The sequence below is a fragment of the Leptonychotes weddellii genome, chromosome 7, assembly GCF_054177405.1.
Source record: "Leptonychotes weddellii isolate Sample4059 chromosome 7, ASM5417740v2, whole genome shotgun sequence".
Classification (NCBI taxonomy): Eukaryota; Metazoa; Chordata; class Mammalia; order Carnivora; family Phocidae; genus Leptonychotes; species Leptonychotes weddellii.
The window spans coordinates 23276765-23292295 of record NC_138375.1 but is presented as its reverse complement, the minus strand read 5'-3'; the positions used below and the strand labels follow the sequence as shown (position 1 = coordinate 23292295).

The 15531-nt window shown below is 42.5% G+C and overlaps 1 protein-coding gene across 1 annotated transcript in view; it reads left to right on the top strand.

Moving 5' to 3' along the window:
- MTMR12 (myotubularin related protein 12) overlaps window positions 1-15531 on the top strand; it is a 57606-nt gene that overhangs the window by 11815 nt on the left and 30260 nt on the right. The window contains exons 2-6 of the mRNA XM_081825791.1: window positions 7582-7642; window positions 10187-10329; window positions 11645-11717; window positions 12479-12609; window positions 14609-14808. Of these exons, the coding sequence (XP_081681917.1) occupies window positions 7582-7642; window positions 10187-10329; window positions 11645-11717; window positions 12479-12609; window positions 14609-14808 (608 nt within the window). The remainder of the gene's footprint in view (window positions 1-7581; window positions 7643-10186; window positions 10330-11644; window positions 11718-12478; window positions 12610-14608; window positions 14809-15531) is intronic.

Genomic DNA, 15531 nt, shown 5'->3' with positions numbered 1-15531 from the left:
CTCTCAAATAACTAAAATCTTAAAAAAAAAAAAAAAAAGCTATTGTAAAATACAGAAGTGAAGGAACAATAGGACATAGCTAATGAGACTCCATTCTGTCTTTCCTGATTCCTCCCCACCACGCAAGTAGCTAGCTTCCCAAATTAAAAGAAAAAATTAAGTTTTTTGAGGGAAGGGTTTTTAAGTTTATTTTTTTCTTTTTTAGTATCTTTACACCCAGTTTGGGGTTAGAACCCATGACCCTGAGATCAAAAGTCATGCTCTTCTGACTGAGCCAGCCAAGCGCCCTCGGGGTTTTTTGGTTTTTCGGTTTGTTAATGATTCTCTTTTTTTTAAAGATTTTATTTATTTATTTGAGAGAGCGAGAATGAGAGAGAGTACATGAGAGGGGGGAGGGTCAGAGGGAGAAGCAGACTCCCTGCTGAGCAGGGAGCCCGATGTGGGACTCGATCCAGGGACTCCGGGATCATGACCTGAGCCGAAGGCAGTTGCTTAACCAACTGAGCCACCCAGGCGCCCAATGATTCTCTTTGTATACACTGATTTATTAGAGTCCTTTAGGCTATTTCTCTCCTTCGGACTGTTGTCTCTTTTGTTTTGGGAATGAGTATTTGATGGTAGTGATCATGGTACTTACTTTTTTCTGAGTTTTTTGTAAGAATTGGATAGTGTATAATTTATAATTATTTTGAAGTATTAACCAGAGAAGGGTTAGATATTAGTGATGTTTGCCTATAGTGTGGCTCCTTAAATTCTACTGCTTAAGTGCTTATATAGGTTTTTATTCTCAATTTGTTACCAACTTTCAGTGATTTACTTTCAATAGGATCAGCTGTCGAGAAAGGTTTACTTTTTGTACAGCATGCCCGAGCAGTCCCTTCCTCAGATGTGGTGTTCTCTTAAGGAAGCCATTAGTTTACTCTCTTGGTCTTATAATGGGTTCAAAGTACTTTGTGTTGCAGAAGGTAAGACACAAAATGACCATATCTAAGTCATTGTGGGCTTCTAGAATACAAATCCTGCTAATAGAAAAAGGCCGTTTCTTTTTCCTTTGCTTCAGATATTCCTGTATACTCTGTCTTACGGAATTAGGGCCAACTTGGGTGTCGCTAACTGCAGGAGTTCTGATACACAGAAAAGAATTGAGAGTAGATTCAATTTAGTTTAATGTGGGAAATGGGACTGAGAGAGAAGTAGAAATTTTTCTTACTTGTGTGACAATCTTGAATAATTGTAACTCTTACGTAGTATATCTGAATTCTTTGTTTACTCAGAGGAAAGGACGAGAGAATTAAAGAAATCAAGAAGCACAGATACTGTTCCGACCAACAGTGACAACTCCCATTTACTGAACATGTGTGCCAGGCATTTGCATACATTTTTCTTCAAGCCTCATATTAGGTAGTATTGTTTCCATTTACATAGGAGCAAGTAAAAGCTCAGTCAGGTGAAATGACATGCCCAAGGTCATGTCTGTAGAGCAGAGCTGGATTTGAACTCTTGCCCCAAATCTGTATTTTTTCTGATGTTAGTGCATGCACTGAGAGAAGTTTGGAGAAACAAGGGGGAAAACAAAATTTATTAGTATTATGCTGTATTAAAAATAGAGCTTTCTGCTGTAAAAAAGGTAGATTTCATCCTGAGATGCACATAGATTCCCACCGAGAATGTGGATGCAAATACATTTGCACCCTCAGATTTTCTATTTTAGTGGAGAAAACAAGTATATTAAATGTCCATTTGAGAGCAGTAGAGCGACTTTCAGGAAATAAAATGTCTGTGGTTGGGGTGCCTGGGTGGCTCAGTTGTTAAGCGTCTGCCTTCGGCTCAGGTCATGATCTCAGGGTCCTGGGATCAAGTCCCACATCGGGCTCCCTGCTCCACGGGAAGCCTGCTTCTCCCTCTCCTACTCCCCCTGCTTGTGTTCCCTCTCTCGCTGTGTCTCTCTCTGTCAAATAAAATCTTTAAAAAAAAAATAAAATGTCTGTGGTGTGTCTTTTTAGCACTTTGGTGCCAAATGTGGTTGAAAGAAATTGTGTTTTGGAACCTGTAGGGACGTTGGCTCTTGGAATTTGCCCTTCTGGCTGGGTGAGATTAAACTGAGAATAACAACTTCTGTTTTTGACTCAAAGCCCTCATAAACAGTGAAGGGTTGATGTGAAGCATTTTGGTATTTGTAAGCATTCTGGCCTATGAGAGCTTCATTGTAGGATCACCCTCCACACCCCCCATTCTTTCAAGGTCAGCAGCTTTCTGGCACGGCCCATTTTCTGCCTTTCCGAGGTGCCTTAGGTCTGTCACACTTTTGAGAAGATGAGCACCTTAAATGTGAACTTGGTAAGAAACTAGAGAATTTACTTTTTGAGAACTAGTGGAATGAAAACCAGGCTGCTTTTCAGCCTCTCAGCAGATTCTCAGGACTGTTAGCTGACTTTAGCTTTCACATGCTTTCGTCCTGGATGTGGCAAATCCTTGTATAGTGAAGTACAGTTCTCCTAAGGGAATTTTCCTAATTTGTCCTAATCAGTTTTGTAATAGGAGACTGGTTTCCTACTACAGGCAGTGGATATCACAACCATTTTCCCTTTTGTAGTAGGAAACCAGAGACCATGTTTGTTAGAACTAATACTTAGCAGCGAAGAATGTGAGTTCTGGAGCTCGTCAGGGCTTGGGCTGTACCCTGGGTTAGTGACTTATTTCCTATAAAAGGAAAGTTCCCGAACCACTTTAAACCTGTTTCTTCATCTTTAAAATGGAGGTAGTACCAGTGCTAGAGTAGTCGTGCGGATTAATGAGCTACTAACGAAGACCACTTACTTGGCACATAATAGCAGCTTGGTAAATGTCAGTTGGCTATTATATGATTATAGTGAAAGCGTGCCGTTGAAGTGAAAGCTGAGCCTGACGGATTGTGGAGGGCTTTGATCGCCGTGCACAAACTTGGACACATCTGTGTTGACTGCTCAGAAATCCTTTTGTCTTTGTGATTTTTTTTTTAAGATTTTATTATTTGACAGAGACACAGTGAGAGAGGGAACACAAGCAGGGGGAGCTGGAGAGGGAGAAGCAGGCTTCCCGCAGAGCAGGGAGCCCCATGTGGGGCTCGATCCCAGGACCCTGGGATCATGACCTGAGCCACCCAGGCGCCCCAAGTGTTCGTGATTTTCGACAGCGTTCAAAGTAGATGAGGTTGCTGTACTACCTGCGTTGTGGATGAATAAAGTCTTGTTATAATTCTTTAGTGGCATTTGAGGCAGGGGCTCACATGCATTTGATGATTTTTCTTGGATGCTGGCTTTTCAGCAGCAGTGTAATCTTACTGTGTTATTCTGATCTCTACTTTAGCAGTCTGAGCGCTGAGGGCAGTCTGAGGGGTAGCAGCAGTTTTAGGAGGAAGTTGAGCCCCGCGAGGAATCTCGGTGGTGTTTCTGTCATCCCTCTCCAATGTTGAAATTCCCACACGCTTCATAAAATACGTGGCTTCTCAGTGACTTAGCTAGCTGCTTTGTGTGTTTTTCCTTTCTCTCTCAGATCCGTTATTGGTCAGCAACTTGTTGCCACCATCCAAATGTATTTAACATTATTCTAGGGAAGAAGAGGAGTCAGTATGTTTAAAATGAAAAATGTGTACTAAGCTTTTGGGGCATTTGACAAAGACGGTGAGTGGGAAAAGGTCTCCAGCCTTTTCCCTTTTTCTTTTTTTTTTTATTTAAAGATTTTTATTTTTATTTATTTGAGACAGAGAGAATGAGAGACAGAGAGCATGAGAGGGAGGAGGGTCAGAGGGAGAAGCAGACTCCCTGCTGAGCAGAGAGCCCGATGCGGGACTCGATCCCGGGACTCCAGGATCATGACCTGAGCCGAAGGCAGTCGCTTAACCAACTGAGCCACCCAGGCGCCCCTTTTCCCTTTTTCTTTCAGGAAATGTTCCAGTAGATTGATATTCATCCCTCTGAGAATTCAGTTGCTTGTTGTGATAGTGTTCTGGAATGGAGAGAGTGGGTCTGGAGGGGGAGGCTTTCCTTTCGTTTCTAGTGAGGGAAAGCCATCAAGGACCCTGCCTCCTTTCCGGACACACATGCTCAGGCTCACATCACTGTCATGATTTTGACCTTGCACAGGTCTCTTGCACGTTATCTCGCAAGGCAGGTAGTATGGCTCTTAATTCCATTCTTTTAGATGGGGACACTGAGGCCAGGACACTTGCCCAAGATCCCTCTGATATCTTTGTAGGTAGAACCCTACAAAGGGTTCCTGATTTAGTCCTGTGCTTTTTCCTGAAAGACCTGTTTCAGAGATAGTAAATGCTATGTGCTTAATTCACTGCCCTGTTTAAAATCCTGCATGGGCTCCCCACTACCCATGGACTAAAGCCCAAACTCCTTAAAATGGCCTGAATCCCACCACTCACCCTGCCATCTTTCTCACCTCTTAACAGAATTACTTGCTTCTGTGTCTTTGCACCTCCTCTCTCTGCTTGACCGTTCCTTGAATTCCTGCACATTCCTTAGGAGCCACTTGCCTAGAAGCATTGAGGGCAGTTGGAAAAGCACGAGAAGCACTTGTTTGAACAGTCTCTCCTCTCCCCACTCCTCCCTCTTTTGGGGAGTGAGGCCCCCTCTTGTGCTCCTGGAGCCCCACATCAATACCTTTATTCATTGCATCCGTCATGTTGTATTATGGTTGTCCAAGAGTGTTGTGTTGTCTCTTCTCCCCCTGGACTGCAGACTCCTGTTTACCTAACATTTGGTAGGATTCATTTAAATTACCTTTGTGTCTTATGAATCTCTTCTTTCTTCCTATGAATAAACCTCAGTTACCTTTAGAAGCCTAGCATCCTCTGCTTACAATTTATGTGTGTGTGTGTGTATAAATGTATATGTGTATACAAATACATATATGACTTAGTTTAGAAGTGACAAGGCTAATCAACTGAATGATGGCAAACTCATACGAGGCTTTGTGGTTTGGAGGCTTCATACATCCTCACTCTGTCTAAAACCCACACACTGAGGCAGTAGATGCTAGTTCTGGCATTTGACTCTTTGCTGCCAGTCTTATGTGTGAGGTGGCAGCTATGACATGGGTCCTAATCCTATGGCCCTGGATATATTGTACATTGACATGTTGCAATATGTGATTCTAGTCATTTATGGTTTCTATATTGTTAATGCAATTGACCTAAGTCAGTAATTCCCTTGGTGACAGTCAGAAACCATTGTAACTAATGTAGGTGAACAAGAGGATTTATTTTAAGGATGCGGGTGTGATTCACGGAACTGTGGGCCAAAGGTGTGGCTGGGCCTCAGTAAAGCCTGGGAAACCATGAGAGTCCTGGCCATGGTTGTTTGTCTGGAAGAGGGGGCTTTTGTCTCCACATAACCTTTTCATGGTTCTTGTTCTCTGCAGAACAGCTTTTTCTGCTTTACCATACTTGTGATGACCAAATTTACAAAGTTGTAGTTTAAGTAGCCAACTTGGTTAACTTCTTTTAGACCTTCAGCCAAATTAATTTGGGACATAAAACGATTAGCTCTTCAAGGACCACTGTCCATTTCCCAGGCATTTGATGGTGAAGCGGTGGTTCACTCCAGGAACTTGGGGGAGCAGAGAACAGTTACCTGGGGAAAGGGAGTTTTGAGTAGGACAGAATCCTAAAAGGTGTCTCCTGATTGTTTTGTTTATAGAATGTAAAGAAAGAATTCCACTAACCATTTCAAGAATTGATGTAGATAGTTTTAAGTAGTATAAATTGTCATTAGAAGATGCTACTTCTGCAGACATAATAGTAGGGCTAGTCCTCTCCAAGCTGGCTGCAGTGTTTGAACTGAATTCCAAGCACTAGTCAAGATGATCACTAGTTTTCTAACAGCTGATTGAATTTAATGAATAGTTTTGCTGTCTCCTTGGAGAAAGATGGCAGACTTGTCAAAAATAATTGTGCTTTAATTTAGTTCCGTGCCAGTGGCAGACAGTGGAAGCTCAATGAGGATTTCTAAATTACCAAAACACTCATAGCATTTCTCTATGCAAGATGCACAACCTAGAGCAATGCATCAGAATCATCTGGGGAGCTTTTTGCCAAACCAAGGGCCCAGCTGGATCCCCAGCACTCTGATTCCTTACTCTTGTGGTGAGGCGTGAGTACCTGCAGAGGTGACAAGATCCCCAGATGATGTGACACTCTCCAAGTCTAAGAAGCACTGCCTCTTCGGAAGGACTGAATTTTTGGCATCTTTTGGGATGTAAACTGTAACCATCTCTAAAATACTCCATGGTCAAAATGGGTTCTCTGAGGGGCGCCTGCGTGGCTCAGTCAGTTAAGTGCCTGACTTTGACTCCTGTCATGATCTCAGGGTCCTGGGATTGAGCCCCTTGCATTGGGTTCCTCTGTACTAAGTGGGGAGTCTTCTTGTCCCTCTGCCCCTCCCCCTCCTTGTGCTCACTCTATCTGAAATAAAAATCTTTTTTAAAAAATGGGTTTTCTGAAACAGCTATGATTTTCTTCTTCAGCTTCAAGATTTCAGTATTCAGTATTTCAGTCTGAATTCACTTCAGGAAACTCCTACCACCTAGAGCCTCATGCCAAAGAACAAAACAAAACAAATTCTGATTTTATTTGTTAACAAAGCTGGTTGTGTCGTGTAGAATTTTCCACAGTGAAGATTTGACTGGCTGCATCCCCATGGTGTCATTTAACATGTTTCTCTGTCCCAGTGTTTCTTATAACTTGGTAGATTGATATAGAAACCCAGGCCAATTGAGGATAGTTATTTTGGCAAGACTGCTTAATAGATGGTATGATAGATTGCCTTAGGAGGCCCACCAGGCCTCTCTCTTTGTTATGTTAACACCCATTTATGACCTTTCCCAGGTTCCACTAATTCATTAAGGATTGCTAATTATCTTTGAATACCCAAAAAAACAGTGAACCCAACATGAAGGCATCTGAAGATCTTTTCATTGAGAAACAGTGATAAAGAACCTGGCCTTGATTCCTTATTAGAAGTGATTGTGTCCCATTGCACTGCCTTGGGGTTTTAGGTAATTTGGAATGTTTTCCCATCTGTCTTTATTGCGTCTTGGTATGCTACAGAGTAGATGGATCAGTATTGACTTGACACATTCCTATTTTCTTGTTCTTATCTTCAAGCCCTTGACATATGTCCATTTTCTTTCAAGAACACATAATCATCTTTTGTTTTTGATCGTTGGTTCTCACTGGAGTAAGAGGGGAGTCATGCTGTGGAATGTCTCCCATTCCCTTTCTGACTCTGTTGGAGCTGCCTTACTTTCTGTGTAACATTTGTTCTTTTAGGTAGGGGGTGCCCATTCCTGCCCCTCCACTGGGGGCAACTAATAGTTGTCAATCCTAGATAGTTTAGTACATTGAACTAATTTGCTGGAATTTTCTGTCTTCCTTTAGTTAAAAATACATTTTTAAAAAGTAGCTTGTCAAATAAACAAAAAATTCCTGACAGTATATAATGTTTTAGTGTGTATTCTGAAAGCATGACTTTATGTTATTCATTTTGAACCTTTAAACAAAGAAAAATATTACCATTTGTTCTTCTCTTTTAGGAAATTCACACAAATGAGAAGGAAGTAACAGAGAAGGAAGTAACTCTTCACTTGTTGCCAGGTAACGGTCATGTTAGCTTCGGACCTCATGTGCAACTCAAAGCCAGTGATAAATTATGTCATTCCTAGTACTGCTATATATAAACTCCTTTGTTTTCACCCAGAGAGCATATAATGGGGATGAGTTTGACAAAAATATCAAGGTCTTTAGTTCAGTCACTACATACCTAGGTCTGAATATTACAGTATCTGCCAAGAATTTTTCTTGTTTTCCCCTCCACCCAAGCTGATGAAAATAAGCCTGGGAAATTCACCTCCTTCACAAGCAAATTAGGCCTTTTTCATGTCGCTATACGTGGATACATCCAGTATTCTGGTCTCCACTCAGGAAAATCCTGGTCCCCCACAGAGCCTTACATTCCACACGCTCTTCCTGCTGCCGAGGTCTAGCTGCCCTGGACTAGCACAGCCGTCTCGGCCTCCCCAGGCAAGCATTGGTGGCTGGCCTCACCTGTGGTCTCGCGTATGCATCTGAGCAAAAGGACCAGACAGGTTGGGGTTTACTAACCCTGGGGCTGCCACGGCTTTGCTCTGAGGTCATCACTGAGAGTCTGAATTGGTTGGATAGTTTTGAGATGGAAGAGAGACTCTATATCTGAAGTTAAGCTTTAATCATTCCTGAATTCAGAGACAAACTACGTGGTGGTTGTATCCCCTTCCACGGGTGGGGCTGTCCTGGGGGCTGTGCATTCGGTTCTTCTTCCATTTTCTTTTTTCTAATCCCAATAGCTTTTTTTCGTAAGAGTTTTTGGGTGTATTTCCCCAAAGCAATGGAGGCCTCATTCTGGTACTAATGTTTATTGAGAGGATATGAATATGCACAAGTTTCTGACTGATCCACCTTATTTGGTAAATACTGGGATCCTAAAACTTAAAAATATTTCTAAGTTTCAGAGGTGTTTGTTTGTTTTGTTTGTTTTTTTTTTTACTAATAATGGCCGAAACCGTAATCCACATACCACATTGTCCTTCCTTTCCTTGGGTCATAGATCCTGGAACTTTGATTTTTAGTTTAGTGTTACACACATTCTCTCATCCTCTGGATTGCCTGAGGTCTCTTCTTGATGTGCCGCCTCCATTTCCCAGACTAGACCTTGATTTTTTCCAGCTCCCGCCTCCCGTGGTTTGAGACCCTCTCTGCACACGCAAGCTGATAGCAATGCGCAGCACGCCGGGCTCGCAGAGCCGCACGGGATGTCGTATTAGCTGCTGCGTGCTGGTGTCTAGTCGCCAGCGCACGGCCACCACCTGAACCCGGCTTGCCTGGTCTTGGGGAAACACTGTTAGAAGTGTTTCACGCTAAGAGTTGAAAGCTCAGGAAGCCTTGTTCACGTAACTTCCACCTTGAACTAGTTGAGGCATTTTTTCGGAACTACTTTAAACCCTAACAAGGCCCCGATTCATTGTTTTCTTCGAGCTCGGTGGTCCCTCTAGAGGCTGACCTAGTGACTGAGCCATCTTCCTGTATTTCCTTAGTAATTAACCCCTTGGGAGATGGAAAAATATACCATAATATGCATCCCTTGATAGTCTCAGTGTCTGAAACTCTATTTTCATGTTGAAAGTTAGACCAAGTGAATTTTGAGCCAAAAAGTACATTCAGAGACACTGAAGAAAATATCCAGAGGGAGATTCTAAGGGGAGATGGTTGTCTGTTGAAAGAGAATATTCCTTTTCTTTTTTGTTACAAAATATTTGCACTTGGTTTTTTATATCTTCCATATCCTTCTCCTTTTTCTGCTCTCATCCAGACGTGTAGCCCTCATAAACTTCTCTGTTTCTAGGGAGCAGTGAATGCTTACCTATCCCCAAATCCTAATCTTCTTGACTGTAAAGTCCTTTCTGTCTCCAGGAAATACAGCTGCTCGAGCAGGCTGGGCTCCTGCAGATGGAGCAGGAAAGGTGACACACTGAGAGGAAACACCCTCAACTAAGAAAGAGAGGAAACCATTTTTTTCCCACAAACCTCTGACCTCCCTTTTCCTCCCATCCTTGTCTGTGGAGCCAGAATGCATGTGGTCATGCTGCACCTCTGTGTCTGAGAAAGCTGCCTGCCAGCCCTGTGGCTGGGGAGGCACCCTGCTTTCTCTCAGCAGGTCCAGAGTGAGAGATGATGGCCCACTCTCCCCACAAAGCGGGCCTGAGCTCTGTGTTCTAGAGCCTTGCTAATTCCATATAGGGTATCACTTCTGGGGAGTGCCTGCTAGGGCCCAAGTAATAGGAACACTGAGGTCTGCGCTTGCAAGTGTAGCTGAGATCATTTCCACGTATTGGACACGTTCCTCATTCACAGCGAGAAGATGGGGAAGTGCCCCGTGTGAAGGTGTATCTGAGCCATTTTGGTTTCACTTACCAGCGGTCCCCACTCTGCTTCATCTTCGTGCCTCAGGTTTGCAGCCCCTGCTGTGCTGAAAGTGTAGGTTCTGAAGGGCTGCAGTGTGTCATGCGTTTGTCTTTCCCATGACAAGAGCTGGGGAAGCTTTTACTGTCACATATTGTATGTTCCCTGAAGACTCTCAGGAGGACTTGCTTTGGTTTTGATCAGGTGAACAGCTGCTTTGTGAAGCCAGCACAGTGCTGAAGTATGTCCAGGAAGATTCCTGTCAGCGTGGGATCTATGGGAAACTTGTCTGCACAGACTTTAAGATTGCTTTCTTGGGCGATGACGAATCGGCACTGGATAATGATGTATGTATGAGCTGCATTTGGCAGAGTTTGAGGGGAGCAGTGCAATTGTGGCCCTGTTGTCTTTTTTCCCAGCTCCTCAGTGACTCTACCCCCCTCCCCCTACCTGCCAACACATTAAACACAAAGGACAGAAGTCTTCACCACTAGATTGCTCTCTGTCCTCTGGGATCTCTTTTCAGTGGTGGGACCGTTCTAAAATTTCCCTCCAGTGCCTCAGGTTACGCTGGCTTGCATCTGACTTCATAGGTTGACACTGTCAACTTGTTCTTAATTTCTCCTGTATTTTAGCATCGTACGTATCACTCACTGGAATCACATTTCCCCAAATATACTAGTTCCCCATGTTTTCTGTATACTGAGCTGTCCCTCAAATTCAGGAACTGAGCTCGGTAATGAAACTGATACTGAATGCAGCACTTGAATTTGGGTTTACTGTGCCCCAGTCGCAGTGTCCTCGTAAGACTCGTCCCTACTTACGGAGAATGGGCAAGTGGAGTGAGGGAGAGGACAGCCCACGCCATTGGGGGGCGCGCTGTATGTTGATGCAAACTCAGCGGTCCCGGCCCGCCCCTGCTGCCTTGGAGTGTGGTCTTCTGCACTGCTGTCTGCTCGAGTGGCTTGGCTCCTCGTCCCGTCCGAATACAGACAGCACTCACAGTGTTTTCTTCCTAAACCTGCCTTCATGTAGCTGACACTTACCAGTTTGCAATTGTGTAGAGAAATCCTAACCTCTCCAAGTGATTGTGGCATGGCCAGTTTGCCTGGGAGCAGCCCAGGAATGGCATGTCATGCTTGGGTTTGGAAAAAAAGTGCTTACCAGCTTTCCTAGCACACTTCATCATCCCTTTCCTAGAGAATGTGGCCGGCTCCATTTCCCTGTTTGTTTTTTAGAGTGTACACTCAATTTTCCCCACCGTTTTATTGAGATATAATTAACATATAACATCCTATTTACGGAGTATAACATAATGATTTGATACATGTCTATTGCATAATGATTATTAGAATAAGTTTAGTTAACATCTCTTACCTCATATAGTTACAAATTTGTTTTCCCTATGATGAGAAGATCTTTCTTAGCAACTTTCAGATATATAATACAGTTGTATTAACTATAATCACCAGGCTCTACGTTACATCCCATGATTTGTTTATCATAACTGGAGGTTTGCCCCTTTTGGCCACCTTCACCCATTTCTTCCACCCCCCCTCTGTTTTTCCTAATGTGCAATTGGAAAATGGTGATTTACTCTGCCTATAAATGTTTAATAGGGCACAGAAAGGAGTCACAGTTGTTTCCTTTTGAATCTTTTAGGAAACCCAATTTAAGAATGAGGTTATAGGAGAAAATGACATCACACTCCACTGTGTTGATCAGATTTATGGAGGTAAGTATCTTTTCCCCTGGGGTGTTGCCAGCCTTTGGAAGTATGGTTGATAATGATAATATTTCTATGGTCCTTTACAGTTTACTAAAATTTCTTTACATATTTGTTTAAATCAGTTTTATGGATGAGAAAATTGAGATGTAAGGTGGCTTATTCGGGACCACTTAGCTGGAGGAGCTTGCACTTGAATTTGGAACCTGTTCTAATACTCTGCAGTGCCATTATATGCTAGATCATACTTGTGACTGTCCGTGTGAGGTGTGTAGGCTTTACTCTAAAGACTAATCTGATAAAGGTTTGTTGCACTGTACTCTGAGTCTTTTCTGCTAAGGGTCAAGCCTCTCTGTGCTTCAGTTCTATATTTTGGCAATAAGGGCTTTTTCAGAAATCATTCAGTAGCCATTTATGATGATCCCAACACGGGTAGGTGCTGCGCGGTCCAAATTCCAGGGCAGGGAGGGAAGTGTCAGGAGGTGCCCCTGGCCATAAAGCCAGGACTCAACTGTCTTGACAGCATATCCCTAGTGACCCCTTCCATCTTTTGTAATCTTAGCTTCTGGAGTCAGTCCATTTTGAGCTTGTCCAGAGGAATGAAGAACGCTGCCCATTGTCAGAGAGCCGGGGCCCCTGATGACAGTTACTTCGAAGACAGCACCTTTCCTCTCACTTTTGAGAGGTGTGAATAGTCTACCTGTTTCCTCATCATTAACTTTTTGCCTTATAACATGATTTCCCTTCTTGATTTCATCATCGATGTGTAGTGTTTGATGAGAAAAAGAAACCTCTCTTTGGACAACTGAAGAAATACCCTGAGAAACTCATCATCCACTGCAAAGACCTGCGAGTGTTCCACTTTGGTCTGAGGTACACAAAAGAAGAGGAAGTCAAAAGGGTAACTAGTTGCATGTATTTGTAGGTTTTCTTTCCCATCAGGTATCACCACTAACTCTTTTTGCTTATATTGCACGAAGGTGAAGTGGGTGCATTTCACTCCGTAAAGTTGAAATTGGCTTATAATCACATGCTTTGATTAGAATTGAGAGAGAATTTGGTGAAGCATGCCTGCGTATTATGTTGGCACATGCTACCTTTAATCCTAGAGTTCGTGATGGTTTTATTCCTGGAGCCTCTAAAGAGTAGGAGGTGATAAACCAGGGTCAGGAGGCAAGCTGCTTCTCCCACCTCTGACAGTCTTTCCAAAAAGTAGTAGCAGAGACCCCCAAGTCCTGGAACGAAGGAGTTCATATCTGCGAAGTTGTAGAAGTATGTGGGAGGAGGAAGAGGTACATGGGGCAGACAGGCAAAGCCGAGTTACCAAATGAGGCCTGTGATTTTGGACACTGAGGAAACTTAATCTGGTTGCTGCAGCAAATCGGAATATGTAACTAGAAGAACTGGTTACAGTTGTCACTGTAACTTCTACGATTCTGTTACTAAGGTATTGAAGGTCTCAAACTTGCCACTGTCCTGGTAAATCCGTCAGGGGAAAGGTGGAGAGGGGCCAGCTCACCTGCTGTTCTGGCTACAGTTGAGTTATACACAGTTACGGGTAACTCCCTGGTTTTCTTTCAGGGATTGTAGTAGTTCAGTTAGAATAATAAACATGACCTCTGAAACAAATAATGCAATATATGTTAAGAAAAAAAAAAAAGGTAGCAGGAGGGGAAGAATGAAGGGGGGGAAATTGGAGGGGTAGGCGAACCATGAGAGACGACGGACTCTGAAAAACAAACTGAGGGTTCTAGAGGGGAGGGGCGTGGGAGGATGGGTTAGCCTGGTGATGGGTATTGAGGAGGGCACGTTCTGCATGGAGCACTGGGTGTTATACGCAAACAATGAATCATGGAACACTACATCAAAAACTAATGATGTAATGTATGGGGATTAACATAACAATAAAAAAATTAAAAAAAAAAGAAAGAATAATAAACATGACTCCGGTATCTATTCTGAGCAGGAAAAAAGCGGTGGATATAGGGAAAGTCCCTGAGAAGCCAGAAACTTCATTTTGAACGATGGTTTTAGCTATCTGTCCAAACATACTTTTGTTTGGAAACTTCAAACAAAAAGCACAATGGATTGATTTCTTTTTCTAACCTTCTAGAAGAAGGTCTTAAAGTCCATAAGTGGATCAGAATAGCTAAGTGTCTTGGTTATTGTCTGATATTAGCCCTATGTCTCTGATGTGTCAGATTTTTAGAGTATCTGAATATGGCACTTAAGTTTTTGTAACACCTTGTTTTTGATAAATGAGACTATGTTTTAAAAATTTCCCTAGAAATCGGGCGCCAGGATGGTTGGGCACCTGACTTTTGACTTTGGCTCAGGTCATGATCTCAGGGTTATGAAATCGAGCCCCACATTGGGCTCCACACTGAGTCTGCTTAAGACTCTCTCTCCCTTCCCCTACTGCCCCCCCCCCGCCACGCATGTGCTCTCACTCTCTCAAATGAATTTTTTTTAAATTTCCCTAGAAATTCAGGTGTACCAGGGTGCTCAGTCAGTTGGGCATCCAACTCTTGGTTTCAGGTCATGGTCTCAGGGTCGTGGGATTGAGCCCTGCCTCGGGCTCTGTGCTTGGCTCAGTGTCTGTTTGGGATTTTTTCCCCTCCCTCTCCGCTCCTTTCCCTGTTCTCTCTCTCTCTCAAATAAACAAACAAACAAATAAATAAATAATATCTTTAAAGTTTTCCCTAGAAATTCAAAGCTCTTAGAAACCTAACAAAATTGTTAACATTCTGTTTACTTGGCGTTATTCAGAAGGTAACATCATAGAGACCTCAGAGTTTGTGTAATGCCCATAGGAGCCTATTAGCATGACTGAAAACCTAGATAGCTCAGTGTTTATCTGCCAAAAGTATGACTATACCCATTGTTTGGTTCTTTTCTAGATTGTCAGTGGCATAATTCATCATACCCAGGCTCCTAAACTGCTTAAAAGATTATTTCTGTTTTCCTATGCAGCTGCTGCACAAAACAATACAGGTGAGTGTCTTCTGGGTTCTAATTTGCAGGTAGGCAGACCCTTTAAATTCCTACATGAAACTAGCAAGCAAAAACCCATCCATGAGTTTCTTTTTCCTCTTTCCTAGCAATTGATTGCCTCTTGCTTGGGTAAGTCATTCAAGTTCCTTAAAAAAAAAAAAAAGTTTCTATTTTTTTTTCCTGTGATCTTTATTGCTTTAACTTATCTTTTAGGTTTATTTGCTTTTTTGTGAGGGATTATTGGTTTGGTTGTTTCTTACGAAAGATAAAATCAACATTATAACGGGGAATGTGAGAGTAGAGAAACAAAATTCAGACAAGTTTAAAATAATCCTGTTTGTTCCTGGGTTTTTTTTTTCCCACCTTAATATATTTGATTTCATTTCATAATACTTTAGAGAATGTCTTGCATTCTAGAAAGCCTTTAAACAACCAGAACATGCTCTGGGGAAATGGAACAGTTGTACATAAGAGAGCACATCAGAAAGCAAATATGCTTACATAACTTAAATTCTAAATGTTTTCCATTCAGTTCACTGAAAAAGGGAGCAGTCTTTTAACTCAGAAACATTGGTCATTTGAATTAGCTATTAATAATGCCTAGCATTGTACAATGTTTCCACAGATGTCTGTCTGTCTTCTCTCCATCTCTCTCCTTGGTCTGTTTCCTCACTCTACCGGTCAATCTTTTTTTTTTTTTCTCTTTATTGTTATGTTAATCACCATACATTACATCATTAGTTTTTGATGTAGTGTTCCATGATTGTTTGTGCATAACACCCAGTGCTCCATGCAGAACGTGCCCTCTTTAATACCCATCACCAGGCTA